Here is a 19,711-nt window from a genome sequence, read left to right on the forward strand (position 1 = left end):
AAAGTTTTTTTTTTTATTTTAAATAAATTTGTAAATTTATTATATCTCAAAAATATAAACAGCTCTAAATAGCTAACAAACAGTGAAAAGTGTATCAAATACTGTACGACGGAGTATTTCAATGATTTTCAATCATTGATGGACGTGTTCGAACAAATGATGATAAGTACTTAAGGTAGATGTCGCTCCATTTTAGGACAACTTCAATCGCTGCATCATCAACGTTGGACAGAGCAACAGGATTCCACCAACGATGTAGGTAATGCGCGAGCCAATGCTCCAGAAGGCGATTGAGGCCACGATCGGACCGAGGGCACGTGCTAAGGCACCAAGAGACCGAAACACTCCCAAAACGGTTCCCTTTTGGTGGAAGTCGCCGTACTTGGAGGTGAGTGTGGTCATGCACGTTACCACGAATGCAGTTGCTAAAAGGACAAAATATTAGTTGGAGGCTGGTTAATTTCAATTGAAAACTTACATATGGCAAAAAGGATCATTCCAAGGTACAGCATCTGGGATGTTTCAGCGATTCCAACGACAATAAATGCAGGAATGATTAAGTACAGTCCGCATACGGCGGAAATTTGTGTGAGTCTTTGTGGCAACCTGCGCACAACGGAACCTTGAAGAAGTGCCATTATAACACCTGAAATAAAAGAGAATTATGACTTTTGAAAACTTGATGCAACGCAATCAAACACCTACCAGTTGTAAGGAACATTTTAGCCTGATCGATCGAAGTGTAGTTGAATTTATGGTACATAAGGAATGTTACGGTGAACTCTAGTCCAGAGTAAATAAATAAGTAGACGAAGTAAACCAGTCCCAGGCTGCGCAGCGAACTGATATCACGTTTGGAGAGATTCTGAACTGCGGAAAATTTGAACAACGCAGGAATACTGATGTGATCGATGGCATGTGAGAGCGTGTTGATGATTTTCTTGGAACGTTTCTCCCGTGGCAAGGATTCCTTCACACACGTGACAATGAACATCACATCTAGCAGTGCCAATCCCATGGCAAAAACTGCCGGCAGCCAGAACCAGTGTGAGGTAGTTTTGTCAGCAAACCGTGAGAAAATGGCACCAATCATTGGACCAACTATAAAGCCCAAGGAGAAAGCAATTCCAACCAGGGCCATCGCCTTGCCTCGATTTTGGTGGTTCGATACATCGGTAATGACCGCCATACAGATGGAGATGTTCCCTTTGCTCACACCACCCACGAATCGCGCCAGAACAAACAGTAAAAAGTTGTGCGAGTACGCCCACAGTCCATACGAGGCAGCGATTCCGACCTAGAATAAAAAGAGATTAAATGAACAATCGTGAAACCTCATAAATAGAACAAGCAAGAAGCCCTACCGCGCACACGATCATTACGGGCTTCCGACCGTAAATGTCCGACAAGCCGCCCGCTATCGGACTCACAATGAACTGCAACAGGCTGTACATCGAACCCAAGGCACCACCGAAAAGAACCGAGTTGAACCGCTGAGGCGCACCAACCAACTCCTGGAAGCTTCGGATACTCTCCGACAAATACCCATACAATCCACCAACGTCATTCTTCTTGTAAAACTCTAGCATGGAAGGCAACAGGGGTAGGATCATGGTGAAGGCCAGCAAATCTAGCAGCAAGCTCACGAAGATCAGGTACACCGTCGGATGTGTGCGCGTAATCTCCCCGATCGCTTTCGATGACTGGGCAACCACCTTTTCCCGCTGGTTCGCCTCCGTGGCCAGATTGTTACTGTTGATGGCCGAGCTGGTCAGGCCGGAACGTTTCTTGATGACACTCATTGTGGTGTACGTCATTGTGGTATGATGATATGGGATGGTTCTGGAAGTAAAAAATAATAATTATTATTAATACTAGTTTGTCTGTCGTTGTACTTCCCTGGGTTGGATTTATTTTTTCTCAACTGTGACAGAGAACGGTGCCACTTCCAAATTCCCAAAAAAAACTAATTGTATCGGTTCCAATTGATGCCACAGTCCAAAGATAATATCAATATTTCAATTAAAACATGCAATCAAACATTTAAAAATGTATGTCTCCTTTCATTCGTATTCAAGCAAAGTAAAGCATCCACTTTAACGACCCCGGGTCTTTTGTGGTCTCTGTTGCAAGTTTCTGCTCATTTCTAGGCGTCCGAAGGTTTAATGTGGTGAGTCACCCAAAATCTCTTTTACGCAAATGGACCGACGTTTTACTTCCCCATCCGATAGAAGGCGTGGTCAGGCAAATCTCGTCTCGAAAAATGCCACCGGGTCCGTCTGGGATTGAACCCAGGCCATACTGGGGTGAGAGACTACCTCGCCAGCCACTACACCACCGGACCCGGCTTCGTATTCAATTTTTATTATAAACATTTGTTAAAACGCAGATTTTTCTGAAAACTAATGAGGCCGTTGCAAATATTGTTTGAACTTTATGTCCCTCGACTCTGACACAGTCGAGAGGGGGAGGGGGGCAAACAAATAAAAAAAAAATATAAAAATTGAAATTATGAGCCATAGTTTCAACATTTCAATGAAAAAAGTGTTTATAAATGCCCATTTTTAAGGGAGGAGGGCGACATAAACTTTGAAAAATATTAGCAACGACCTGACTATCAAATCAAAATAAAAACAGGACATTGAAATGTGTCAAAAGAAGTCATTTTCCGTCATCAGATTTTTTCTTACAAAAAAAACTAAATTTTTCAAAAAATGTCCTTTTTAAGCCTCTGAAAGATATCTACAGAAAATCTAAAGAAAACTTCAATGATAAGTATTTTGTGATTCGACTTTTAGTCATAAAAAGATTGAATATTGTTTTTTTTTTCGTGCAGGTACCTATTTTTTCTGACAAGTCCTAATTGTAACCTTCAACTTTGTCGAAGACATCAAATCGATCAGAAAATTCTTTCTCAAGATACAGAATTTCATATATTGTACCCATTTTGTATGACCAGCCCCCAAAATTGTATGGAAACTTGTAGGGAAAAAACTAATGATGCAAATGACTTATTTTGACACAGGGAATGCTTCGCTTCGCTTATTTTGACACAGGGAATGCATGGACAAAGCTTCATCAAAAATTGCGCAATCGTAGTGAACTACCCAAAGTTTGAAATTGGACGGATTTGTTCAAAACGCCTAAAATCGTCAAACTTCATGATTCAAATTTGATCATTTTGAACTAAATATTGTTCACGATTGACACAAAATGTGTTTTATGCATAAAAAATCGTCCATATGGAGGAAAGGGAGAGGTGGGGACTAAGATGGCTTAAAATTGGCGAATGCTTAAAAAATCGATTAAATCTACAATTTAACAATTTGGAAAAAACAGTTTTATTTACAAGTATCTGATGAAACTACGTTCAACTTTCTTTAGTGTCGTTTTAACTCGTAAGTTTATTTATATCTATTTTTTCATTTTCCCTTCGTGCGAAAACAAGAATAAAAATAAGGGGTCAATTGTTTTTCCAGCATTTTTAGTTTCAGAATTATGACAGTTTTTAAGAAAATCTCTTGTAAAAAAAAACATTGATCCGAAAAATTTGATTTATTGCTCCACTTGGTATTGCATGACCCATTGAATTTCGATTCAATACATATTTGATCTGTATTGTATTGCTGTACTGCTTCTTTTCCATATTTATATGGCTTGAATTTTCGGTTGTAATGCAATAAGGGTGGTTTATCACCCACTCGCATCCGGCCTCGTAGCATTTATCTGAGTAACACCATCTAAGTAGAAATATGTGGTTGTTTTGTGGGTTAAGTAAACCGGCCTAGAATTTTAAATCATGTTTCACAATGCAAACAAACGATTATTATTAACACTTTAACATTAGGCTTGTACTTATTTACTTAAATGCCCTAAATTATATGATCATTTAACTTTGTTTAATCACACACTTTTCAAGAGAGAGGAAGCCATACGCCACCATTCGTATATTGGTCATGAATGTTTGACTAGATGCTAGGTCACGTTTTCGTTACCTTCTGGTGTTGAGATACACACTCAAATCGCTGCCGTCTGCTCCAACCCGGAGACGTGGATCAAATTATGCAATTTATAACTGCCTCACAATCTCCAGACTAGACAGGCTCGAAGTAATGATAGATACTGTTGACTGTACAGAACAGCGTATCGATGACAAAATTATCTCCGAGACCGGACTTGAGTCTCTAACATCTGATGCGTTATTTCACTTACCTTGGATGATTTTTTAACACTAAATAATACGGATATGTTCACATTTAGCACAGTTGTCGTAAGTATGACAGTCACAAGAGTACGAATGGTTTACTTTCACTTTTCGATCTTTCTTTCATCTTACGCATTTACACGACAACAAAAAAACAAGACGACGCACATAGTGGACCAACTGCACGAACGGCTGAACAACAACTATACGATACGCTACTTGGTTCGGTTCCCGGAGATCGCCGCTGACGTATCTGCTGACAAACTGAAACCATAGAAAACTGAGAAACGGAAAAGCGGAAAGGGGGATACGGTTTGGAAGTGATTCCAACAGATGGTGCTAATCGAAAGTACAATGTGATGGATAAATGTTCATTCCTGGGTCACTTGAAAAAAGTGGCTTTCATATTTTATCTATTTTATCATACTTTTCTACGGATGTTCCAATCACATTATTGCTTTTGGTAGTAATTTTAGCATTGCACAGAATTTTTTTATTTTTGAATAATGTGGTATAAAACTCTAGATATCGAAACAAAGGTTTTTGATTATGCAGGTTGCAGCTTTCAAACACGGTTGAAGAAAACTAAAATATATTTAGAAAATGAAAATCTATGGCGATTGTCCATGATCCATACAAAAAAGTTGTCCACAATTGTCCACGAGATTTTCGAAAAAGTGTTTTTGTTACAAAATTTTAAAACTAAGCTCGTACAATGTTATTTGCAATTCCGTTGTATATATATATATATATTTTTTTTGCTCTGCCCTTCTAGAGTGAAGTAACTGTTTTGAGTGCTTTAATGAATATTATAGCACTGTTTTGGATTTGGACGGCATATAACATTAAAAGTCTCGGGTGAGTTTTCAAAAAGCCGTAAGAGCCACCGTGACCTCCAACACCAATTTTCGTTTTTCTTCAAATTGAAACAATAGTTCATTTGTTTTTAGTTTAGGGCACGTCCTTCAAGTGTAAATGAACAATCTCAAGCATTTTTGAAATTGGTTTTCTGTAAGTAGGTCGAATACCGATGCAAAAAAGGCTTTGTTTACCAATTGCTTACGGCTTTTTGAAAACTCACCCGAGAAGTCTACTCTAATAAACTTTAGTACTTTGTTCCAGAAAACCGTAGAAAATTCACTTTTTCATGAAATTCTAACACGTAACCTAATGAGCGGGACAATTTTCACTTGCGTTTTTCTCGGCTTGCTGTTTTTACATATGGGACCGACTCGAATAGAGCGGCAGCATGGCGCATTGATTGTTTTGAGCAGGTAGTCTAGATTTATACAACTCCTGACTCCTGGAATATCTTGCTTAACATTTATTATGATATTTTCTTATAAAATCTGACAATTTTAGATTTTCTACAAATTTTGAACTTTGAGACCACAGAACGAAAATAGATAACACTAGATTGGAATCTCAACACGATGGTGAAGATTAATCGAAAATCTGATGACGCCATTCGATTTAGCGTTCAATTTCCTTTAAATATATCTGTCGAGTTTTGCTCTATCATTTTTTGTTTCCGAGATATGGCCATTTGAAAAAGGGTTTTTTTTTTGAAAAAAAAAATGACGAAAATTGCATAACTTTGGGGCGGTGCCAAAAAAGAAGGGGTGGTCCAATTTGGTTCAAAATCCACCATCAAATTTGAGCTTGATCTTCGAGTGGTGTGCCAGTTGGCGCGAAATGTCCTAAGTACTGATTTCGAGAGCGTTGTTTGAGACATCCTAGATTCTACTTTTACGGGTTAGATTTAAATGTTGTACGGTCAAAATTCTTAAAATGAGAGTTTATTCACAGAGTAAGACAGAGTCACTACTGCCATTTGATTTTTGGTTCCACTTTGTGGTACATCGCAGGTACATCGCACGCCTGCTACCAGCAAACCTTATGGAGCCAAAAAATAGAATGAAATTTCTTTGGACTGCTCGCTCTGTGTTACTCTGTGGTTTATCCATAGTAGTTTGCAAATTTGTGACAGTAGCATAACTGTTATTATGTTTAAAGCAATTTGTTTACAAAATTCTAAAATAAGGCTTGAGATATGGTTCTTTTTATTTGAATTCAAGAGTTCACGAGGAACACAAAACAAGTGAAACTAAGTGTCTACAATAAAAGTTATTCTAAACAACCTGAAAAGAGCAAAAAAAAAGTTAAATAAATTACTACGATAGCAGAACGCGTTCCCAATCGCCTAATCAGCGACAAGCCTCATTATTATGGCCTAATGCACACGATTAAATCGAACTATATTCGAAACGTTCACATCACCACAACACAAACTCACCGTGGTAACTGCGTGACGATTTGTTTACTCGGCTTAATTTGCATACGATACAAGCCGCTGACGACAAAACGTAGCAGGCCAAAAAGTCCAAACCAATCAATGAGCACATACACACACGCGCTCAGTACAAACTAACTTACTAGCAGCAGGTCATCGATGGAGGCGCGCTCGCATGCTTGGATTTGTTCTAGTGGAGCGGTTTGGTGCTTTGTGTGCGTTCGAATACACAATACTCATTTCAAGCACTGTAAGAATCAACAACATACATTCATTCTACGGTTTCAAAGATGAGATCATAACTTTTTGTGTAGCGCGAAAATGAATTTATCGCAGCGTGGATTTGTAAACATGCATCAGTCATATAATTCGTCTGGTTCAGTTGGAGGTGTATCGTCATTTGTGGAATTCCTCAGTATTAATTTACAATGAAGAAAATTTAGATTGCACTATCATTTAAGAGCAAATATTTGTTCACACATTTGCAATGAGTAATCTAGTTGGCGTAGAAACTAGTATAAACAGCAACAAGTGAAAAATGGCTGTCCTCTTATCCTACCATCGTCTAATTGAGAAAGATTCCCGCAATGTTAATTACTGCTGGAAAGGTGAATATTTCATTTCTCGACAGCGATATTTTAATGCTCATTTGCATATTCATATCTTCAACAGCTTCCATCATAGCGGCACTTGTAGTTGCAATTGGATCTAGTCTTGTCGTGAGCTTCAGCATGGCATCGCTTTCGGAGAGTTTTAATGAGCATTGCTTCATGAACGCAACACTTTTCATCGAGAGAAGAAAAAACGATACCAGCCAAGAGGAGTTAGAAGGAGGAGCAAACTTAACGTACAAAAACTGTATGTAACGAGGGATTTATTGTCCTATTTATTATCTAATGCAAAGGATTTTTTTTTATAAAGATTCTATCGAGAAATTAAAAGTGAGAATGTGTGCAACATGGAGTTAAACTTTCTGTGAAGTTGCCGTGAAGATTACCATGGCACTTTGAAAAGTTTAACTCCATGTTGCACGCCCACACTCTCACTTTTAATTTCTCGATAAGGTAGACTCATGGCAAAACAAATTACTTTGCACTATGTTGAACAAGTACTACTCAAATCGTGTTTGAGAAATTTAAAATGCAATTTAATATTCTAAGCTCAGTCTGCTTTACTAATGATAACTGCTGAAGGAAAATTAAATTCTTTAAAGAAGGAAAAAATCAACTTTAAAGGGTTTTTTTTTGTCCGCAATTATGCCAGTCAAGAGAGTTTTCCCTTCCTTGAAAAAAACTCAATTTACGGGCTTTTATCGGTAGTTTTCGGTGAAATTAAACTCACAAATTAGAGGAAAGAAATGAAACTGATAGGTGGACAGATGACTAGTGTCTTAGAAGAAGATTGAAAAGGACGGAAACTAAGTCAGCGAAAGGGCCATATGAGAAAGCGTACGTGTGTGATCAGGTCTTTTAACTACATGATTACAACCAAGTGTTTCGGGTTTTTTTTTTTCCTGTATGTATTGGGAACTACTATTATTTCGCCCTTCCTTAAAAAAACTCAACTTTAATGAGAAAATTCAACTTTTGTCAGCAGTTAACACAATAAAGGCGAAATCTAAACATTTAAATAATATTTTAAAACTGATCAGTGATCACTTTTTGAAATCAAGTATTTAGGAAAGAGTGGGGAGACTTAATCCCCAGGGACACTTGATATTATCTCGTCAGCATGTGGGTAAAACAATTAGCTTTGTTCTAGAAAGTTGTGCGAAATTGAGTAAAACTCATTGTAGAAAACAAAGAAAAAAATTAAAAATGTTTCGATCGACACATTTTTCTAAAAAGTGCTGCAAAAAACTTCCAAGAGATCTTTTTTCTTTGTTTTGATAAGTTTAGAAAACACTTTAAAATTATTCAAAAAAATATTTTTTTTTCTTTGGGGGGTAAGGCTAAGACCACAGTTGATCCAACTCGTCAAAAAAAATTTTATACATGAATTGTTTGATAAACATATCAACTCCAAAACCCTTACGCATTTGACGTTAAATTTATCGTCATACTATTTTTACAATCAATTGTTTAAAAAAGTGCGTTTAGGGAGACTGCATTTTTACAGTCACTGGAATCAGCCTCAAGATTAAATAATTGGGCTGGGTTTTCGTACATAGTTTCCTTTAGTATAGTTGTACATAACATACTGCAGTTTGAACCATTTTTCAAAAGTTTTGTAAAAAAAAAATTACCAACTTTTGTAAACATGCCCAATTTTTGTCTAAAAAAGAAAACTTTAAGTTTTTAAATATTTTGCATGCTAAACTTGTTATATTTTGAACAAAAACGTACAGGTTTTATGTGAAATTGCTGCAACTTATAGAAATTAAAAGTTTGGATGAATATGAAACATTTTGCTTAAGATTTCTTCAAAATGCAAAAAGGGGGATCAAGTTACCCCTAACATTTTTAAAATGCCGGTTTAAAATATTTTTTTAAAACGTTTGGCATGATTCGAAGATTTTTTCTGATGAAATACCCTTATCAGCCAAACAACATACATTCCGGGTTCGGTGGTTTAGTGGTTAGCGTTGTAGCCTCTAAATCCCAGTATGGCCTGGGTTCAATCCCAGACGGACCCAGTGGCATTTTTTGAGACGAGATTTGCCTGATCACGCCTTCTATCGGATGGGGAAGTAAAACGTCGGTCCATTAGCGTAAAAGAGGTTTTGAGTGACTCACCACACATAACCTTCGGACGCCTAGAAATGAGCAGAAACTTGCAACAGAGACCACAAAAGACCCGGGGTCGTTAAAGTGGATTGCTTTGCTTTGCTTTTGATTTACATTCATAGTAAAAAACATTTCTGGGGAATGGGTCGTTCTAGGGATGGCATTCCGGGGAAGCACATTTTGGGGAAGGGATAAAACCGATTTACACATACATTTTCACTATCTATCGAAATCTGCGTTGCATTCTTGAAGACAGACTCACAGGAACTTTCAGCAGAAATCCGCGGAATCTGCGTCGCAAAAATCGCGAAGGTATTTAACCACCCTGAAAATTTCTTGTCAAGATTTTTTGAATATTTACACCGATTTTTTGTATGATCACTTGCCATCAGTTTCGTATATGAACTTTTAAGGGCGAATGGATTATTAATAACTGCGTCATTGGGCATATTGCATATAATACCAGAAGTGTAAGCAAATTTGAGCAAAAAAAGATCATTCCCTAAAGTTTTTTTATTAGGTCCTATAAACATATGAAAGCCAATAGCTTATAGGACCATTTAAAAAAAAAAACTCTAGATTCATTGTTTGACGAAGTGCCAGAGAATCGCTCTTTGTATTGAAAATTGTTAAATTTGTACATATGTGTATGAAAAAATAACATAAAATTGAAAAAATAAAAAAAACAATCCCTATAGGTAAATTTTTTTCTTGGTCTCGGATGTTTGTAATGGACCCCTTAAGCGACCTTTCTACGAACAAAATGTTTAGATACTTTAATTTGCCATGGCGTGAACCTTTTATTAATGTGTTTTTTTTTAATTGGTATGTTTAATTTTGCAAACATGAACAGTGCAATCAATTTGAAAAAAAAATATACTACTATGATAAAATATATTTTTTTAGACTTACCTAATACACTTCTCCACTTTTCTTTTTTAATTCCCTTCCAAATAATCATATTTTGTTATAGATATAAAAAGTTGTTATTTTTATTGAAAACATTGATAATCGTTTTAACATGGAGAATACATTTCACAGAAAGTAAATCTTCATGACTGCGAACGGAAGAAAATCAGTTGACTTGAATCAAAAAATGAGAAACTGTTCGTCGAATTCATCATCACTATCATTATCATCATCATCATCATCATCTAGAATAAATAAAATTGCAAGAATATAAAGGTTAAAATTCTGAAAGTTGTAACAAGAACGTTTAATTTCAGATTCAATCAACGAGCACAAAAGTAGCTGGAGTAGTCACGAGTTTTGCGAATACTTGACGTACACCCCGTTGGTGCACGCCCTGGCGGGTGTTATTTGGCTAGCCCTCTTCACAATGCATGGCCACGGTGGAAAAGGAATTGGAAGGTTGGAGTTCAAGGTCACATTTGTTGCACTTTTTAATGTTGTTTGTTCTAGCATCATCCCGAAACCGTGGCGAATAGTCTTTCCTTCGTTGATATTTTTTGTAGTGTGTCTTGTTTCGGCCACGGTCAGCGCCAGCAGGTCGAGCGAAGGGCTGAACGGATTGTGTCGGCAGTTTGACCAAATTCCGGATGGAATTAAGCTCGAGTGTGGGACTCTGTTGGCCTTCTACTCGCTTCAAGATGTGCGCGGAGAGTTAATTCCTCCGGATAGAAATTACTACCTCTTGGCTTCCTTTCCTTGGCTGTGGGTTACGAGCTATGCGTGTGCGACGGTCATTTTGGCGCTACGAATCTTATTGGTCGTGGACTTTCAACTGATACGGGTTATTATCTCGACTGTGGACCCGAGCCGGACAGGAGATTTGCAAGGTTTTGTTTTAATAATTTGTTTTAACTTTCTTTTTCAACTGCTTTTAATTTGCTTACAGAAAACCAACCGCAAAGCTATGAACTTGTGATTGAAACCGCTTCAAACGAGGCCGCATTGTGAGATGATTAACAGTATTCAGGGAGTTTCTCAGCAACGAAAAAACGCATTTAGACATTTACGCTAAGTACTTCACACTACTGTATTCAGATTCTGTACTTCCTATTAAATGATTTTTCTGCATAATATATTAAACACGGACGTCCTATACACATTTGAAGAATATTTTCATAATTGTTACATGTTACAATAAATTTCTAATACATTAAGGGTGCACAGCAACCAAGGAAGTTGTTGTCTTCTTATTCCAAATTTGTCAAACTTACGGACCCAATCCTGCAATATCCTGATTGTAAAAATAGTCAAACTTTGTTGTAAATAACTTTGAATACAGTAATTTAGGGGATGAATAAAAAATCACAACGAATAGTTCCCGTAGTTTTGAAGATACTAAAATGTCTGTAACAGAAATCTGGGTGCAAAAGCTATGGTTGATGTGTACCGTTAATGCTTTGTGTTGGTCTTTTCCCAATCAAATTGAAACGTTAATTGTAAATTTCTTAGTACACAATCAAGCCACGACGCCCCATTTGAAAAAAAAAAACCGCCGAGGACAATTTGAAAAAAACCTAGTGACTCGCATGCATCTCACACCTGCCACCCAGTTACCTTTTATCACCTTTCCCGAACAAACGCGCCGATCGAAGCCGCCAGGGACGGCAAACTACGCCGCCGGCCCCGATTCCAATCTGTGTCAATTATTTTCATGACGTCTTACCGTTTTTCTTGCTGCCGTTCGTTCTGACCGGGGCGATTTTCTTCTTGCGTTTCTCTCCGGACCAGTCCGCATCGTCCTCATCGTCTTCGTCGGCCCCGAAGTAGTTTCCGCCGTCCCGAGTGTTGGCAATGCGCCGACTAGCAATTCGAGACGAGTTGCGACCCATTCCTACAGCCGGAGGACAAAATTAAAACAATTTACCTATAACATAATCCACAATTGCTCTTACCCATGCACTTTTCCAGGTGCGGTGCGAACCGGGACGCGGCCACAATCCGGTTGCAGTTCGGGCAGCTGCAGTCGATGGCCTTTTTGCTGTTGGTCGACCCGAACACGTCCATGTCCGGCATGTCGACGATCGTGTACGACTTGGGGTCTTCCGGTTGGCCTTCGATAGCCGCTACGGAACCGGTTTTGTACGCGTGATGAACCTCGAACACGATGCCCAGAATCGACTCGTCAATCAGCGAGTTCAGTAGGTAGTGGGCAGCCTTTTCGCGTGTGTCCGGATCGCTCATGTAATTCCGGAACTCGGTCAGCAGTTCCGTTTCGTCGGCGTACTCAATGTGCACCGGTTCTGACTCACTCATTTTGAACTGATTTTAGGGTTCGCCGTAATTACCGTAAAAATTCTACGGCTCACGACCGGAACTTTAGCGACACATTTGTTTTTATTTACATTTGTTTACCTGCTTTGACGCTCCCGTACACGGTTATTTGCGAATATATACTTTTTTTCAATTTCTGGAAAACTACTTATTTAATGGTTTTTACCGAGGTTTTTACGGTTTTAACAATAAAAATCATGCAAAAAATGGGGAAAAAATTGGGGAATTGGGTCCTAAAATGAAGCTTAGATTGCAGATAATATTGTTTACAGCGATAAAGCTTATTTTTCTGAGTACAATGACCCTTTGTACGACCACAAAGAGTTTAAAATGGATTTTTAAATCAATTTTGACAAATTAACCCCGCGGTTCTTCTTAACAGAAAACCCAGTCATGACGTTCTAGCAGAGTTCTAGCAGAGTTCTTACAGAGCTGGATATTCTTACAGCATTCTAGCAGAAATGTTCTACCGTTCTAGCAGGATTCTGGCAGAACCAGCTCTGCTAGAATATTTCGTGACTGGGAAGTTCCTACTTGACAGCTCGTTCCATAGGGACCATAGTTGATCCATCGAAAAAATGTTGTCTTGTCAAAAAAAATTTGCATTAAAATGAAAAAAAGTGATCAGAAATGGTTTTTAATCGTGTTTTTTACCGTTGTACATAAAAATGTACATCGAGAAATTAAAAGTGAGAGTGTGTGCGTGCAACATAGAGTTAAACTGTTCGAAGTGCCATGGGAACCTTCACAGAAACTGCACAGAAAGTTTAACTCCATGTTGCACACATTCTCACTTTTAATTTCTCGATAGGGCTTTAGTACCATATGTTCGGCAGCTAACACCGTCCAATAGGGTTTTAAACGAGTTCCTAAAGCTTTATGTTAATTTTATACACAATCCCAGTCACGGCGTTCTCACAGGATTCTTACAGAGTTCTAACAGAGCGAAAATATTCTTACTAGAACTGTGCCGTCATTCTGCCAGATCTTTGCAAGAATTCTCAAAGAATTCTAGCTCAAATGCAATAACCGGTTCTAGCAGAACCGGCGAAATCAACCGGTTCTGCTAGAATCCTGCTAGAATGCTGCTAGAACTGTTCTGACAGGCCAGCTGCTAGATTTCTGTTAGAATCTTGCTAGAACGAGCTGGCAGAAATTTTCTGCTAGAATCCTGCTAGATTTTTGTTAGAATAGAACGGATAGAATTTTTTGGGTGAAAAGTTTGTTTGAAAATTTATCTTTATTCAAAAATCACCTCTTACAACACATTTTTAAGCAGACACTTTTCGCTCAAACACTTATTATTTCACGTTTTCTGGTGCGATTGGAGCAAACACTTTCTGCAGGTCTTGATTCCACCTCACGTTTGTTCGCATGGTTTTAATGTGCCGGTTCCGGATGAACACATTCCATAGAAGTTGACACACGACGACTTGAAGTAATCGAGGATAAACAATATTCCGTGGTGGAACCTTTCGATTGCGCAGTTGTCTGGGATGCTCCATGTGTGGAATCGCCGACATCTCCGGTGCTGCGCTCACCGGCCTCCGAGAAACAGCTATCTGCGATATCGCAATTCATCTGTGAATTAAAAAGCAGAATGTTGTGTGTTTTGGATTGATTAAAATTACTCAAGTTCATTTTACTTACCGAATTAGGTAGTGCAGGGGAAAATGCATCTCCATTCAAGGCAAGAACGTTACAAAAAATGAACTTGCCTGAACATGTTCAATGAAAAGATGGTAATTGCGGAAATCACATTCGCCACAAAGCGGTTGGGCGGAAATGACATCATTTTCTACAGATTTTGCCCTGTCAGAATTTTCTCACAAAATTCTTATAGAATTCTAACAGATTTCATTCTGTCAGAATGTTCTAGCAAAATTCTAACAGAAATCTAACAGGCCTGCTAGAATCATTCTAGCAGGATTCTAACAGAGCCAACTCTGCTAGAAATTCCCGTGACCGGGATGCACACAAAGAAAAAATACTCTAAATTTAAAAAGATCGTTCGTTGGATTAAAAGTTCGCGTTGGTGAATATTCGTAGAAAGTTCAAACTTTTTAATTTAAAAGTTGGACAGTTTTTGATACTACCATGCACTTCTGGAACAAAATCGTTGTATCGGTAAAAGTTTTTAACTTTTATTATAAGAAGAAACTTTTTATGGCAACAATAAATAACATTTAACATTACAGTGGTGATTTTCGAAAAATGTGATGGATTTTATTTCTATTTTTATTTTAATTTTAATATTAAAACTGCTGCTTATGCTGCTTAACATCGCGGCCTACATTTTGGAGCGCGACAGCGATGTAGAGAACAGGGTGGTCTCGTTGCCGGCCATCATCAGGACAGGCTTGGAGGAGTTGGCCATTGGGTGTTAATTCGGGAAGGTAAGTCGGCGTTTTCCGACTGGGAAGTGAAGCGCCTGAACCGATAGTTCCCGATCACAACGTCCTCCTTCGAGAATGGCACAGATGTTGCCAGTTCATCCGGCCGAAGCTGCGCCGTCGCGAGTTGAGAGTTTGCGGGCGGGAGTTGCTGAAAGAGTTTGAAAGTAAATTAAATTGGCTAGACACTGACCACATTCTCAATACTCACCGGTGACTTCTTCGGTATTCCAGGTAGATGTTCTTGATCAGGTTCGTCGGATATCGCTGCAACCTCTGGAAGTAATCCGAGTACGACATTTTCAGGACCTGCGGCTTTCGTACAGACGGTTCTTCCAGAACTGGTGCAAACTGTTCTTCCGGATGTTTATGTAATACTCGTCAAACATGTCCCGTACAGAGAAATGGACTGCAGACCCTCAGGACATCCCACACTGTCCCGTCATCACTTTCGGCACATAATGCTGCTGATGGTCGTAAACCGCCAGCACCGAGTGCAACATCCGCGCTGACCACCTCCGAACCTCCGATCGCTTCTCGTCGTTTCCCTCTTGCGTCGGATCCTTCTCCTCACCGCTAAAACTAACTTTATCGAATACAACCGGTGCAAATTCACATCCGCATAAACGGCGTTCTACAAAAACAAACAAAAATCAAACACAAACGCCACCCAACACCCAAGCTTCCTTCTTACCCATTTCGGTCGTGAAACAGCTGCAGATCCGGCAGGAAGCTGGCCTCATCCTTTTGAAAATCAACTTTCCCCTAATCCCCTAACCTTGTTCCGCACCATCCTCCTTCGAAGGTATCCGCGTACAAGTCCTGGCTGCGGACGCGTTTTGTTTTGATTGACGTCGTGGACCACCACTCACTAACCACCGGAATCACCAAAACGTTTGTTTACATTTTGGACTTAGACGTACACGGTTTCACGAGAACGACAAAATGAAAGAAATTATACAGTCGAATTAAAAGTTAAAACTTTTAAATAAGTTAGCAATGAGATTTTCAAAAACTGTGGCAGTTAAAGTTTTCAATTTCAAAACAAGAAAAAAACTTTTAATGTAGCAAATTTTAACCACTTATTAATTCAAAAGTAAGTTACTTTTGTCATTACCATAATATTTTTTGTGTGATGGTAAAAAAAAACACTCTTAAAACCATTTTTATCACTTTTTTTATAATTAATGCAAAAAAAAAATGGCAAGCCAACATTTTACGATGGAACAACTATGTTCCCCTTGGAAAGAGCTGTTAAATATTTTGTCAAGAAGATTCTGTAAAGTTATTTTTTAAATTGATTTTTAAAATCCATTTTAATCCTTTTGTGGTTTTAGGCTCATAGTACTAAGAAAAATAAGCTTTATCGTTGTGAACAATAATGTCAGAAGGTTAAGCTTAATTTTAGAACCCAATTGGGTCCTAAAATCACAGACAACAGACGTAGCGGCTAGAACAAAATAATTTGAAAATCGTGTGTAAAAACATGGCAGCCGCATCCTGCTAATATACTAGCGCCATCTGTTAGCCTATTGCCACTCTCTAAAGCAGCCATGATGATTTTCTGAGAAGGTGTGTTTGAAAATGCATCACCCAGAAATATTTAAAAAATATATTATTTAAATTTTTCGAAAAAAAATGTAAAAAGGTAAAGATTATGTTTTATGCTATAGTAAATCTACTTTAATTATTAATTAACACGATTTACGAGCACATGGAAGTTTTTTTTCATTTAATTATTGATATTAAAAAAAATAGTCTAGTCTGATGCTTTTTTAAACACAGCAACCAAGGCCGCGCTTGAGGCTATCAAATTCTTGCTGGTTGTGTTTATAAACAAAACCAACCGAGGAAAGCGAAAAGGAGGAAGAGACCCGGTGGAAATCGGGAGGATGGGCAAGCGTTTCTTGGAGGAGAAATGATCCGGAACCAGAAACGAAACAATCCGGAACTGGTTCCGATAAAGTCTGGAAGTCATCGGCGCCGTCAGCAAGAGCTACTAGCACGGCCAACCCCGTAAACATTTTGACCCCAAACGACCGCATTCCGAAGATTATCTCCGGAACCGACAAACCAGCTACCACGATCACTTCAACCCTCACCTCCAAGACACCAACCTCTTCAACGCCCTCGAAACCCACCCCACCTTCAAGTGCCGCCACTTCCGGCGAACCCTCGTCGCCATACCAAAGGCCTAAATCTTGAATGTTCTCCCCGGTGCGTCAGTTTCCCCCACCGGATTTCCAGTGCAAGCGATCCTCAAACACCCCCACACCCCTCCCCTTCCCATCCTCTTCCATGAGTGGCACCAGGTTCAAGAAGCGTAGCCCCGTCAGAGGTCATTTTGCGAATCATGCTGACAAGGAACACAAATAAAATCAAAATCGGGTGCGGGGGGAGTGTGGCAGCTTCCGTTGCGTTGAAGATGACACCGGGTGACCGTATTTTCCGAGGGGATCTTGATTGGAACGTCGGTCGTTTGCACACCTCCTCTATAACGACGCCGTACTCCAATCGGTAATCCGTCGGGGCTAAAATCGGTTCAGGAACCAGGTTGGCCACTTTGGTTGCCTCACATTTATCAAGCAGCTGCAAGCGCGAGAGATTTTGCTGAAATCGGCTGAAATCAACTTTTCATCCAGAACAAACGATTACAAACGTTGAAAACCAACAAAATGGAAAATGACAGTAGGCGGAAAGCGATATTTTGACAGCGGGCAATGTGTCAGGGCAAAGCGACTACAGCGCCACAAACGGATTGCCACAACTAAAAAAACTGTAGCAATGATTTACACAAAGGAAGAATCGAGCCCAAACGTCTGTTGTCTGTGCTAAAATGAAGCTTAGATTGCTGATATTATTGTTTACAGCGATAAAGCTTATTTTTCTGAGAACAATGACCCTTTGTACGACCACAAAGAGTTTAAAATGGATTTTTAAATCAATTTTGAAAAATTAACCTCGCGGTCCTTCTTGACAGAAAAGCTCCTACTTGACAGCTCGTTCCAAGGGGACCATAGTTGATCCACCGAAAAAATGTTGTCTTGTAAAAAAAAAATTTGCATTATAATGAAAAAAAGTGATCAGAAATGGTTTTTAATCGTGTTTTTTACCGTTGTACATAAAAATTTACATAGGGCTTTAGTACCCAATTTGCAAATTCTTACCACCTAAACAAATCTGGAGTTTTTTTAAAAAAAAAAGGTCCAATAAACCAAATTTTCAGTTTTTGCCTTTTGGGTATTTTTTAATACCCCTGACTCAATACGGTTTCAAAAATATCCAAAAAGCTAAAACCTCGGCTAAAACTGAAAATTTGGTTTATTGGAACTTTTAAAAAAAAAAACTTCAGAAATGCGAAAGTGTTGATAGAAACTTGCTTGCTCACTTCCTATTAAGCTATTGTACGATCAGTGTTAAACGAAAAAGTGACCAACCACCGGGGTCACCGGGGCCCGACTCGGTCCTAACCAGGTCCCAGTACCGAAAAGGACCTAATAAAAATAATTTTATGAAAAAAAGATGCCAGAAAATCCAGCTACCAGCTAAATCCACAATATTAAACGCTTTTTAGAAGCTGTAATCATAGACTAACTACTAATCGTCCGCCAATGTGCTGAAATGCCAACATTGGCAACATTGGCACGATGGAAAAACATGGCGTTCCCCCTAGCGTTCCCCTAATCGGACCTATTTCGACGCCAACATTTCAAAAAGCATCATGTACAAACCATGCGTTTTGAGAAAAACGCATTTGAATGTTGAGCATATATTTTCAATTCCCATTTTAACATAAAAACAAAATAAGATTTTCTAATGATAACAAACGATGAAAAACGTTGCTTTTATTGATACTTGATCATCCATATTCAATAAAACATTATTTCCGTAATTTTATTTGAGAAAAACAAACATAACTTCTTTTGAAATCACCAACGTCTATATCACCCTGCTGTCATTGAGGGGGACGCTTTGTTATGATTCGTTTTTCTTCGCCGAATGTACATGGCGCAACCCTCTGGCACCACTGTAAATGGCTAGAACGTTTGACAGTCACCAAAACCTCTAAGAGCCCACGTAGTAGTATTAGTGAAGAGCCCACGTTGTTTATCGTGGGCTCTTCACTAATACTACTGCGTGGGCTCTGTGAGTGTAGCAGTATTGGTGTTGTCTGTTTGTTTACACCAAATCTTCAAGAAACATCACTTTTTGTGTGTGCAAATCTGTTACGAAAAAAGATGAAAACTGTTGCTTCCGATTGTCCGGTAAGATTTGCTGAGTAGTACTGGACTGGAGACTGGCCAAGTCCCGCTGTTGATCCTTCCGAACAACTCGCTGCAATCTCCGGCAGGGAGTTACCGACCAAGTGCAGAAACATCCGTGATTCCGGTGATTGTGGCGGAGCTGGTCTTTCCGAGCATCCTTCAATAACCTTCTCCGAGGACTGGCCCACTCCCGCTGTCGACTCGCACAGGGAATCGAAGGAATCGCGTGCTTGTGTAGAATCCGACCTTTGGGACCATCCATAAACCACGTGGACACTTTAGGAGGGGGGGGGGGGTAAGCGATTGTCCACGCTCCATACAAAAAAGTTTTTTTTTGTATGGGCAATTGTCCACGAATGGGGGGGGGGGGGGGGTTGAGATTCCCAAAAAAGTGTCCACGTGGTTTATGGATAGTCCCTTTTGTGGACTCACAAGAAGTTCATCGCGAAGTGGTCCGAATAAATCTGAACTTTGAACTTGCAAAACCGTCTTCATCGCTACTTCGCGGAGCATTTATCCATAGTCTCTGGCGGGTAGGGTCCTTCGGGAACTTGTGTTTGGAAATCCGTCCCGTGTCGTTATTTTTT

At 39.1% G+C, this 19,711-nt stretch overlaps 3 protein-coding genes across 5 annotated transcripts; 1 reads left to right on the top strand and 2 right to left on the bottom strand.

Annotated features, from left to right (window-relative positions):
- Positions 1-16: 16 nt before the first annotated feature.
- On the bottom strand, positions 17-4,413 carry LOC120428777 (major facilitator superfamily domain-containing protein 10). 2 transcript variants are annotated; one of them, XM_039593861.2, is made up of 5 exons: positions 4,213-4,413; positions 1,365-1,842; positions 706-1,297; positions 479-646; positions 17-425 (listed from the first exon to the last, which is right to left on the bottom strand). In XM_039593861.2, exons 2-5 carry the CDS (start codon positions 1,815-1,817, stop codon positions 193-195), a joined length of 1,446 nt encoding a protein of 481 aa, XP_039449795.1. In that variant the 5' UTR covers positions 1,818-1,842; positions 4,213-4,413; the 3' UTR covers positions 17-192. The 2 variants fall into 2 exon arrangements, with proteins under 2 accessions (XP_039449795.1, XP_039449796.1); XM_039593862.2 differs by lacking the exon at positions 4,213-4,413 and adding an exon at positions 3,996-4,150.
- A 2,246-nt stretch (positions 4,414-6,659) lies between these two features.
- On the top strand, positions 6,660-11,349 carry LOC120428779 (uncharacterized). The gene is made up of 5 exons (XM_039593865.2): positions 6,660-7,105; positions 7,170-7,355; positions 10,450-10,594; positions 10,646-11,022; positions 11,082-11,349. The coding sequence occupies exons 1-5, from the start codon at positions 7,036-7,038 to the stop codon at positions 11,141-11,143; spliced, it is 840 nt and encodes a 279-aa protein (XP_039449799.1). The 5' UTR covers positions 6,660-7,035; the 3' UTR covers positions 11,144-11,349.
- On the bottom strand, positions 10,145-12,567 carry LOC120428780 (SAGA-associated factor 11 homolog). Of its 2 annotated transcripts, XM_039593866.2 has the most exons (3): positions 12,088-12,567; positions 11,859-12,026; positions 10,145-10,377 (listed from the first exon to the last, which is right to left on the bottom strand). In XM_039593866.2, the coding sequence occupies exons 1-3, from the start codon at positions 12,446-12,448 to the stop codon at positions 10,313-10,315; spliced, it is 594 nt and encodes a 197-aa protein (XP_039449800.1). In that variant the 5' UTR covers positions 12,449-12,567; the 3' UTR covers positions 10,145-10,312. The 2 variants fall into 2 exon arrangements, with proteins under 2 accessions (XP_039449800.1, XP_039449801.1); XM_039593867.2 differs by lacking the exon at positions 10,145-10,377 and having other exon boundaries at positions 11,198-12,026; positions 12,088-12,565.
- Between the last annotated feature and the right edge of the window lie 7,144 nt (positions 12,568-19,711).

This window comes from Culex pipiens, chromosome 1 (genome assembly GCF_016801865.2).
Source record: "Culex pipiens pallens isolate TS chromosome 1, TS_CPP_V2, whole genome shotgun sequence".
Taxonomy (NCBI): Eukaryota; Metazoa; Arthropoda; class Insecta; order Diptera; family Culicidae; genus Culex; species Culex pipiens.